At 40.0% G+C, this 12,163-nt stretch overlaps 1 protein-coding gene across 2 annotated transcripts in view; it reads left to right on the top strand.

The window, feature by feature from the left end:
• The window catches only part of LOC123319855 (zinc finger protein rotund), a 226,466-nt gene that overhangs the window by 85,633 nt on the left and 128,670 nt on the right, over window positions 1-12,163 (top strand). For both annotated transcript variants that reach the window (XM_044906857.1, XM_044906858.1), the window contains exon 3: window positions 10,899-11,060. In XM_044906857.1, the coding sequence (XP_044762792.1) occupies window positions 10,899-11,060 (162 nt within the window). The remainder of the gene's footprint in view (window positions 1-10,898; window positions 11,061-12,163) is intronic.

Below are 12,163 nucleotides of genomic sequence, written 5' to 3'. Positions count from 1 at the left end.
CAGGCATCCGACAATCGGGAAGAATGGGCGCTCTGTAAACAAGTCGGACCTCCGCGCGTTTGTTGGATCGGTCGTAAATCTGGGTCGGGACCGCTGCCTGGAAGGACGCTGGGCGTGCATTTTAACCGAATTAGCCCGTATATATTTTCCGTGTGAAATATTTTGAATGGCGCACAAGGAAAGGGGGGTGCCTCTTGGCGGTTTGCGTCGCGTTTATGAAATACGAGCAGATTTCGGGAATGACATTTGCATAATTCGAATGTTTGTCGTTGATTTTTTTTCGAAGTACGCATGGGGCGGTTTTTCTACGTTCCAGAACGTCGAAATGATAAGGGAATCATTATTTTTCCCAACACTTGCAGGACAGATGCGAAGTACATCCACACAAACTGGCTGTCGTTGACAAAACTTTTTGGAGCCTCTGCTTGAAGGAAAAGGAACTGAGCTTATACTTTTCAACGATTCTTCCTCAGAAAATATATGTTAAGTGCTCTTAAACTGAGAGTAGGGGGCTCAGAAAAACGTCATAATCCTGTATTGCTCGAAAGGATGAGACTGGAGGGGTAATGTATCTGACCAACACTGAAGTGATCTCGCCCTGCTATGCTAGTTATACAGGGTGAGTGTTAGACTCGTACAAATATATTAACAGTAGATTCTTGAGGTCACAAGAAACACTTTTTTCCTGCACCATTTTTTCCGAATCGGCTGGGTTTAAAAGATACAGTCTGTTGAAAATTTATAAGAATCTTATTTTTAGTTCTTACTCACAAAAGGTTCAAGCAAATAAAAAGAATTTCGTAATATAGTTTTTCATGTGTTTGATGAATCTTCTTCGAACACAAGATATCACCCACGTTCCACTCCCACATGAGACGTTCAATAAAACTGCATTCAGTATTTAAAGTCTCATTTGCAGTCGAGAATTTCGAGTGCACAAGACTGTCATTCAACCGTTTAAACTGTCTTTTTACGAGTTTCACCCAAAATCAATCGATATAATCGAAACGAGCTCTATTTTGGCTTGAAATTCTATAAAATTATACCCGGTAATACCTATCCAAGGTGTAACCTGGCAATGTGTCTAATGTAGATTGTAATCAGTTTTTCACCTTTGGTTAGCTTTCCGCGTCTTTTCTCTTTAACTTTTTCCCGTAGAGTGGTCAGTAAGTGGAATAGTAATCTGCGGTTATTGTTCTACCCTTATCCAAAAAATCAATTATGGTTACTCCATGGCAATCCCAAAAAACTGAAGCAAGAACTTTTCCAGCAGATTTTTGGACACGAAACTTCTTAGGTCTTGGAGAACCAGAGTGTCGCCATTCCATCGATTGTTGCTTTGTTTCTGGATCATAGAAATATACCCAAGTCTTATCCATAGTAACAATTCGGTTTAAGAAGTCTACATCGTTATCAAATCGAGCACAGATCGAACGCGATGCTTCTACCCTTACACGCTTTTGGTCAACATTCAAACATTGGGGATCCATTTTGCAGCAATTTTTCTCATGTCCAAATTGACGTGAACTATATGATGAACGCGTTCGTATGAAATATTCAATGCTTCAGATATCCGTTTCAGCCCAATTCGACGGTCTGATAAAATCATATCATGAACTGCATCGATATTTTCGGGGACTGACACAGAAACTGGCCTTTCCGATCGGTCATCATCTTCAATGGAAAATTTACCTCTTCTGAAGCTTGCAGTCCAATTGGTCACTGTCGCATACGAAGGACATACCAAGGGTATTAAGCATATCTTCGTAAATCTGCCTACCTCTTAATGCTTTTAAATTCAGGTACTTGACATCTTCTTTCTTTTAATTTATTGCGTAACTCTGGTCTACCTTTTTGACCTCAAACTTCACACTGACACTTCTAATGAGTACTGGTCTAGGCTAACTAGATATCAATACATCCTCTTATCACATTCAAATCTACGATGTTTTTTCTGAGAGATACGCGTGTTTATAACGGTGGTGAAGCTGCTTTATCAAACTTCTAGCATTCTATGCTAGTGGGATCGTTATCCCACATGAGACGTTAACTAAAACTGCATTCAGTATTCAACGTCTCATTCGCAGTCGAGAATTTCGAGTGCACCGTCATTCAACTGATAAAACTGTCTTTTTACGAGTTTTACCAAAAATCAATCGATATAATCAAAACGAGCTCCATTTTGTCTTGAAACTCTATAGAATTATATCCGGTAATACCTATCCAAGGTGTAACCTGGAAATGTGCCTAATGTAGATTGTAATTCGGCATTCGATGTTTGAAGTCTATTGTTGTAAACATAGAATCGAATGCGGAGACGACTCTGATAGACGGTACATTCGAAGTGCACAAAGGCTCGTATCCGTCTAGAAATAAACCTGAAAAACCGCCGCCTTCAATTCGGAACTACTCCACCGGCCGGAAAAGCTCCCCGGAAAAACCCCCCGGACATCTCCGAAACGCCACCGACAGACGACACGCAAGAAAAACACATAAGACGCGTGTTTATGACGCGGCGGAGAAGAACGCCTAGACGTTAGATGGCGCCACCCACCACCCGACCCCCCACCGCCCCCCGCTTGCAGTATAAAATGCATCCGCGCAGCATCCGCGGCATCGCGAAAATACGTCTCGTCCTCCCCGCCAACCCCCTTGCCGCCCCCCAGAGAAAAAAGCTGAAAAACTTTATTCCGAAGGAAAACACATAAAAATATATAACATGGGAGAGATGCACTTTATTTGGCCGTTTTTCAGCGCCGGGAATAAATTGCGTTCGGTATCCAGTTTTGAGTATAATGGAGTTTTTGAGGGGCGAACCGGGAAGGATTTATGGTCCTGGCGTCTTGTTCGAGGTTCGATTTTTCGATCTCGTTTATGACCGGGATTGATTTGTCTCCTGACCCGCGAAATGCCAGATGTGACTTGAGGGACGGGGAGGAAATGGCCGTTCTGCTGGATATACAGTGTGTATCCGTTGAAAACGGGTCCCTTCCCACCAACAGAATGTACAGGTTCGCTACGGAAGCATTTCACCCAAAGATTATAGAGAGGGATGATCGGAAATGCATTCACATCTCTAGTACAGAAAACCGACCACGTTTTGGTCTATGTTTCACACATTTGACAATGAGATGGCGCTGAAAACGTACTGTCAATACAGGAAACTGTTTAATAAGAGTTTTCTGGTTGATAAAATTGATTGGAGCGAAATACGAATTCTATTCCTTGTATTGAATTCGAACATCGACTTTGTCGAAACCAGAAAAAAACATCCTGAGCGACAAAACAGAAAAAGGACTTTGTTTTGTAATCAGGACGTTATTTATCATCTAAACATTCTTTCGACTCAATTGATATAATGAAATACCCTTCTGAATTTGCTATATATTTTGTTTGAAATTTATAAAAAAGTATGATAGACATTGAAGATTATGGACAAAAAATATAGCTTTGAATATAGGACACAAAAGTGCAATAGATCGTTTCAAATTGATAAAATTTGTTTAATTTGTACAATCTATATCCTATATAACAGATCAATATGAAACAATCTTCAATATACAAACAACCCATACACATTTCAGTTCTTTAGATATAGATTACAGAAACACAATAAGAATAAACCTCGCAGAGGTATAATACCTGTATTTTAGCCCAGAATTAGTTTAGTTTTCTTCTTCTTCTTTTAGTTTTCTTATGATTCCTTTATGTATATGGTATGGTTTCCTTATTTTACTATATACAAATTGAAATAAATGAACAAAAGATGCACAGCAGGTTTCACAAAACTTTTGTTGCCCTATCAACGATTTGACAGTCACTAGATTCCCAAAACGAAATCAATAAAACTTTTTCTTTACAGAATACTTTGAAGAAGTAGCAATTGAGAAGTATAAAGATCATAATTTCCCCTAAATAGGCACTTCTTGCAAAGGATGCTTCCTGCATACTAAAATTTACGTGGAACAACTGTTCTCAATGGGTTTGCAGTATAGAATGTTCACTGCACATTTGATCAAGCCAATGAAAAAACTTTTGTTGCCCGGTCAACGATTTGACATTCACTAGATTCCCAAAACGAAATCAATAAAACCTTTTCTTTACAGAATACTTTGAAGAAGTAGTAATTGAGAAGTATAAAGATCATAATTTCCCCTAAATAGGCATTTCTTGCAAAGGATGCTTCCTGCATACTGAAACTTACGTGGAACAACTGTTCTCAATGGGCTTGCAGTATAGAATGTTCACTGCACATTTGATCAAGCCAATGAAAAAACTTTTGTTGCCCGGTCAACGATTTGACGTTCACTAGATTCCCAAAACGGAATCAATAAAACCTTTTCTTTACAGAATACTTTGAAGAAGTAGCAATTGAGAAGTATAAAGATCATAATTTCCCCTAAATAGGCACTTCTTGCAAAGGATGCTTCCTGCATACTGAAATTTACGTGGAACAACTGTTCTCAATAGGTTTGCAGTATAGAATGTTCACTGCACATTTGATCAAGCCAATGAAAAAACTTTTGTTGCCCGGTCAACGATTTGACATTCACTAGATTCCCAAAACGAAATCAATAAAAACTTTTCTTTACAGAATACTTTGAAGAAGTAGCAATTGAGAAGTATAAAGATCATAATTTCCCCTAAATAGGCACTTCTTGCAAAGGATGCTTCCTGCATACTGAAATTTACGTGGAACAACTGTTCTCAATAGGTTTGCAGTATAGAATGTTCACTGCACATTTGATCAAGCCAATGAAAAAACTTTTGTTGCCCGGTCAACGATTTGACATTCACTAGATTCCCAAAACGAAATCAATAAAACCTTTTCTTTACAGAATACTTTGAAGAAGTAGCAATTGAGAAGTATAAAGATCATAATTTCCCCTAAATAGGCACTTCTTGCAAAGGATGCTTCTTGCATACTGAAATTTACGTGGAACAACTGTTCTCAATAGGTTTGCAGTATGGAATGTTCACTGCACATTTGATCAACCCAATGTCTTAACGCCCTGAAAATAAAAATCAATGAATAACCTGAATCCTTTTCATTTGATCTACAGTTCTTCATCATGCAATCACTTTTGAACGTTATTTCGAGGTTCTCACTAAAAAAATACTCAAAAAATCTTGATGATCAGCAACTAGAAGAAGCGAGATAAACAACAAACGGTACGAGAATCAAAATGTTCATCTGAAATCTTACAAAAGTCCATATGTTCATGCAAATAGCCCTCAAATCAATATTTTAACTCTGTAACACATTTGAAACCATAGATGGCGCTGCATCACTTCAGTAGCTTCGTTTCCCATGTTTCTTCTATAAAATCTTTGGATTGACCCTTAAAAAACCATCTTGCTCACTTAGAGAGGACACAGTCCTCTTATGAACACATTCTGTATTTAAGAGACCTGGTACACCCTGTATATCAAGCTCGCCTATGAAACTACCAGAAATCGCGCATCTCGTGTAAGAACGTCGTATATCCTTAAACCAACGCGTTCTTCCGCTCCGAACCGCCTTAATGAAACGAAGAAGAAGAAAAAAAACGATACGCACCGTGCACACACGACACACAGAACCGTCCGTTTCTATTGTTTTTCCAGCGGGAAAAAATGACGGTAGATCGGAATGAAAATAATGCAGATAACGAGCGAACAACGATGTGCGCGCACAGGATATAATGTTGTTAGAACACTCCGTTTCCTACACGCTGGTAGGTACAGACGAAATGGGATTTCGTACATATTTTTTCGAGCGATATGTCGCGGTTGTCGAAAAAATAAGAATGTGTTCGTCACACATCGCGTAACGGAGAGGAAGAACGTGACGTCTAGTTATCTTCGCAATTTCTTTGAATTCAGTTCTGGAATTCAGCTACACAGGCCAAAATCTTTTTTACACCATGTGAAATGCTCGATGTCCATTGTGGCTCTCAATCAAGCCATAGCTTGATTGAGAGCCACAGGGTAAACCATAGTTTACCCTGTATTTCAATTATGTGTCTGTCTATTGTGGCTCTCAATCGAACTATAGCTTAACCTCTATTGCAGTTCTACTGTAAATTATGTCACAGAACACCGATGTCTATAGTGGCTCTCAATCAAGCTATAGTTTGCTCTCTATTCTATTTCTATTTCATCGATGCTCGATGTCTATTCTAGCTCTAAATCAAGCTATAGTTCACCATCTATTCCAATTTTTATGTGAACTATACCACAGATTCGTGATATCCATTGTGGCTCTCAATCAAGCTATAGTTTGCGCTCTTTTCCAGTTCTGTTGTGAACTATGACCGATGCCCGATGTCTATTGTAGCTATAGTTTACCCTCTGTTCCAATCCTCTTGCAAACCCTTTCCGATTCTCAATATCTGTTGTAGCCCTCGATCAAACTATAGTTCGCCCTCTATTCCAATTTTCTTGTAAACTTCGACCGACGCTCGATATCTATTGTCATTCATCATTCATTGGTGTATCTCGTTACCGGGAATGAATCTACAAAAAGCCAAAAAAAACGGCCTGAACAGACTTATAAAGTCTTGGGGCTAATTGCGATAGTGTGCCATCCTTTGACTGAAGAGACATGTGCATGGATATTGGATAGTCACCAACCAGATTTGGCCGCCGCTGTATCCTCCTCGAGTCTCCATTATAACTGTGGACCTCCATTGTGATCTGTCTAACGCTAGTTGTTCCCAGTTATGATTGACATTAACTGATTTTAGGGATTGATGTAGTATATCCCTAAACCACTTATACTGATCTCCTGGTTTCCGAGCTCCTTCTGTTAATTCGCCATACAGAGCTATTTTGAGAAGTCTTGTGTCTGCATCCTCAGAATGTGGCCGCTACATCTGAGTCGGGCCCTCGTTACTTGAGTCTCAATTGTTGTAAAACTCGCGCGCTGCAAGACTTCTGCATTTGAAACTTTGTGAAACCATCTGATGTGCATTATTCGTCTTAGATGACGTTGTTGCGTTTGTTCAAGCTGTTTAATATGTCTTCTGTAGGGAGTCCAGCTGTCGCTTCCGTGAAGAAGCGTTGGGAGGACCACTGCTTTGTAAACAGCTGTCTTGGTCTTCAGATTGAGGTCGTGATTCTGAAATACTCTGTCCTTTAGCTTCCAGAATGCCCTTGATGCCGAATTGATACGGTTGTGTATTTCCGTGTCCAGGTTTGCCCTAGTATTTATGAAGCTTTCCAAGTATTTGAACTCCTCGACCTGTTCTAGAGTTTCATCTTCCAGGCTGATATCTGTTTGAAGGCTTTGTGGCGGACTTACCTGGATTTTGGTTTTGTCAATATTGAGTCTAAGGCCCGAAGCCAATAATTATGCAAACTTTGACTGATGCTCGATGTCTATTGTGGCTCTGAATCAAGCTATAGTTTGTCCTCAGTTCTAATTGTTATGTGAACTGTGACCGATGCTCGATATTCAAGGTGGCTCACAATAAAACCATACTCTACTCTTCATCACATTTCTTCTGCATACTAAAACCGAATCTTATCTATAGTTTACACCCTATCTCCATTCGTTTTGTAGATCAAGACCTAACTGTGTTGATTAAGACATGTCTATATTGCAAGTCTCTCCCGGATTATTATGTTCGCTAAACTTCCACTATATGATTCTGCCTTCTGAACCGAATCTAACTTGGATTCCTTACGGATCTCCAATTCATGTTGGTAAATAATTCAGTTATACCTGGTGAAAGCTACATTCGGAGATTTCAGAGATTAACGGAACATACACTTGGAAGAAAAGGTGCATCTTCTGCCTCGAATCTTCCAAGGAAAACCTTCTGGACTTCGAGACAGCGAGATCTTAGTAACAATTCGTTTCATCTCCTCACTGGATCCCTTACAAGGCTCTACCACCTTACATGATGGTAACTGACGTGTTCAAATTCTGCGAGGAGGAAGAAGAAACATTGGATTCCTTGGTTGCAAAACACCTCGAATTGCCAGCCAACTCAAAAACGCTTCGTAAGAGAAACTTGAAGGAGAGAAGAAGTAGTAGTCGGTTCAGATACTGATGTTCATTAGAACTCTGGAACTTGAAGGCGGTCCTTGACCAATGAACGAGGTCTGTGAGCCTTGTTCAACCTTGCAGATTACGTTATCCACCCTCTCGTTTCCTAAAATGCCCCTGTGTCCTGGCACACACTATTGGTGACTACTGATCAGCCTCTTTCAATCCATCCAACTGCAGCCATGGCCTGCAAGCCTTGAGTTGATAAGATCCTTCAGTCAGACCTTTTTCCCTAACGATTTCGTCACCTAGTCTAGTGGAAACTTCGTTTCTCAGCTTCTGTAATGGAAGAAATTTCGAACTACCCCTACTTCAACGTCTTATCGATGATCTTCGAGATTCCAGGATCTATTCCGAATGATATGAAGATGTAAGGAGGAATAATCCGTGATTATCTCAAGTGTCTTCAGCCTAACGTCGGAAATCGAAGGACGGCCTCCTCCCCCCACCCCCATTTCCGCCATAACCTAACTCAATCCGTTTCCTAATTGACCCGTAGAGTGCGTCATAGGAGAGGGACGCAGCCCTTTGTTCCCCGACCGTCCGTTTCCTTCCGCGGACGGACGTCGTCTCCTACGTTAACTAATAACGGCTATTTTTTCCGTCGTCGTCGTCGTCGCCGTATCCCCGCCTCCTAGATATTGCATCGCGCATTCCACGCTGCACCGCCACCCACGTGAAAAGAGCGCACCAGATACTATAACCAATCAATATCGCCCGCTAGCGACTCGAAACTTACTTCCGCGTGTATGTACATACATTTTTTTAACATTTTTTCGCTCTTTCCTCCGACTCCGTTGCACTTTTCTTCTTCTTATTTTCCTCGGTAACCTACTTCCTCCTCGAGACGCCGGGCTCGTTCCTCAGTCCGACCTCGGCCGCGGCCAAATGTGCATCCTATGCGACCACCATTGAGTAACAGCAACGCAGCCCGCTGTGCGGTCGTCGCCTCTTAACAGGTCTCCGCTCGTTACGCGCCACGCGGGGCCGGTTCGAACGCGTTGCGTGAGCCGTCAATCGTTCGGTCTCGCCGCCTCTCGGTAATTAACGAATCTCGACGCCTGGACCCTCGCGTTTTGAACGGATCGCTGGCGGGGGTCGCCTCCCCTTCAATCAGCGCCCTTCGCAACGTAACCAAGCGCGCTCCCCACCGACGCTCGCGTTCCCCTTTCGGCATCTCATTACCGCAGCCGTTTTAATTGTTGCACTCTCGCTTGTTTTCGTCTCTCCCACCACGCCACGCCGCGACCGGATTCTACGCACGCATCACGTGGTGGATTCCCTGCCTTGTGTGCGTTTCCCGGCTTTCGCTATGATCGCATTGGGTCCGCCGAACGCACCGGATTCGACACCCTTGGTCCATAACGCTAAATCATCCTTTTCGACGTCCCTTCTACCCTCTTAAACCACCCGAATGCATTTCATGGACTATGTGAACCTCGCCTTCGGCGGTAAATCGGCGGATCATCAGAAGAACGACAGGATGACCGCTGTTAGGCAGTTGCAGGACCACGCCATGGACACCAGCGATTCTAGCGACTCTAACGCGTCCTTGGTGAACGGTGGCGTTGAGCCCTGTGTCAGTTTTCACAAGCCCGGTTTCAAGTACAATAATTTCGTGAACAAGTTGGACGGCTACAATAACAATCAGTTGCTGTTGCCGACTGAGTTTTATAAGACGCTGTTGGCGAAGGCCGTGTTCTCGTCTGGGGATGATAAGACGAACGTTTACAAGAATATGTTGTTCGCGAAAGACAGGGATTTCGAGCAGGTTTGTTATTTGCTGGCCGAAACGGAATTTCAATATCTGTTATTCATGTTTCTCTCCTCCAGCAGCCACATATCGACCAATAGCCCCTGTGATGTTTTCGCAACAAAAAGAAACAATACAGTGTCTTGAAAAACATATACAAACAAACTTTCACATGATGAATAAGTTACATTTCATGGTATCAAAAAATAAAACGCTCAAAAAGAAAAACAAATTTACAGCTGAATAAAAGTTAGACAATAAATCAGTAAAACACACTTACGTTGAAAAATTTTAAATTATTGAGAAGAACTATGAAGAATATCCTGAAAATAAGATCATTGCTACATTCGTAATTTGTATAATTCGGAAAGTTTAAATTGAATCCAAACTTTTTTATTTATTCAAAAGAGATCTCAATATTGTGACCAATATTGGGGAAGAAAAAATAATAAATTCAACAATTTGTTTGCTCGCCCTTAGTTTTTCAATTCATTACATATGAATTACTCTCATTTATCTTATCTGCAACAATAGTCATTATTTTTATCGTGTCATAGGCATATGCACGTACCGAAAATATCATTCTCGAAAAAAATATATTTAGTTGGGTATAAGGATAATGTAAAATACTTTAAATTCTTGTTAATCGTGTTAAAAAGATGATTTTTTTCACATTCATTAAGTCTTTCATCATTCGACTATGTCTTTATTATTCTTCAACGTCACATATTGATTTTTAATTTTTTTTTAATTTCGAAATAAATTGAGAAAACCGAATTCACAACCCACTTGATATAATTGATACCTTTGAGATAGAATTCTAGGGTCATTTTCAAACGATTTTCCTAGAAAATCAAGGAACAAAACACGAAACTAAATTAGGAGAGTTTGGTAAGTTACTGAGTGATAGATGTTTCAATCTCTCATCTACAATATATCCAACCTTCTTTGATGCTCTACAAAATTGCTCATTCGAAATCCACTCGATTTATAAAAGTTTTTATATAACCAGAGAAAAATATAGGAGAATCGTATACAGGGGAAACATATTAATTATAAACCAACGTGTACAATTTGTTACTAGTGTTTTATTACTTTTTTTTTTTGCAGAAAGCCTTCGGCTGGGATGGATCCCAGACTGGAGGAAGCCCTTCCGGGCCCCAAGGGGGAGGCATGGGAGGCCAGGGGGCGCAGGGAATCGTCCACTGGATGAGTGTAATGGCCGAACATATGGATCCTGCTATGTCTCATTACATGTCCTGGAATCAAGAGGTAAGTTTCATTGTTGATTGGAACGTGATGTTGGGAATATCTAGGTACAAATACATCTGTCACGATAACAATACTATTAAAGGTTAATTTTAGGACCAAATGTTTTCAAATATGTATACAGGGTGAGTCTTTCACTCTTACAAATATTTTAACAGTAGATTCTTGTGGTCAGAAGAAACACTTTCATCTTTACAATTTTTTCCGATTCGGCACTGATAAAAAAATATATCCAACATTTTTTATGTCTTTCAACAGCCTATATCTTTTGAACCGAGCCGATTTGGAAAAAACGCTAAAGATAAAAAGTGTTTCTTTGGACCTCAAGAATCTACTGTTGAAATATTGGTACGGTTGCTTCAAAAATGAAGATTTATATAATTTTTTAGAAGTAGGACCAAGATGAACAAATGAAATTTTGCGGAGGTATTTTTCGAATAGAGATGCAGCTGAACATAATTTTCCTACTCATCCCTCAAAGCTAGATGGGGGCGACAACGCTTTTTATTTTCTACCATAACTCTTCAACGGCTTCGAATATGTCCCTTAAAAATACAATTTTATTCGAAAACTGTATTGTTTCTTGAGTTTTATCGTGAAAATTATAGTATTTGCGTAAAAAATAATATATGTACTATATGCTCTGATTCTGAACAATCAACCAAAAATCGCCATGATTTCTTCTCGCTACTTAGAATCGACCTTTTGTAATTTCGAATGTCAGTTACTCCATTCACAATTATTTTAGCAGTCGGTTGGACATGAAATAATTTTCTCAAGTTTTTGTAACTAGAACTCAGTAAGGTTGGCACTCATGAAATGTCGTTAATGTCATAACGCCGTTGCCACAACTAATATCAATTTTTATTACGAAAATGCCGAATGTGATTGAAAAAAGAGAAAGGGTTTCAGGAAGTGCTATTTAGAATTTATCCGCTCATTCAGATAGATTGATATTCTAAAATCCACAATACGTCAGACGGTAGCGAACATATTCAATGTAGGAGAATTTATATAATGTTTCATCTGAATCTAAACGACTTATATTTCAGCTGAATATTTCCACAATCAAAAAAATTGTGAATGAAAAGAATGATAAAGAATGT

Source organism: Coccinella septempunctata, chromosome 9 (genome assembly GCF_907165205.1).
Source record: "Coccinella septempunctata chromosome 9, icCocSept1.1, whole genome shotgun sequence".
Taxonomy (NCBI): Eukaryota; Metazoa; Arthropoda; class Insecta; order Coleoptera; family Coccinellidae; genus Coccinella; species Coccinella septempunctata.
This window is presented reverse-complemented; position numbering and strand designations above follow the sequence as displayed.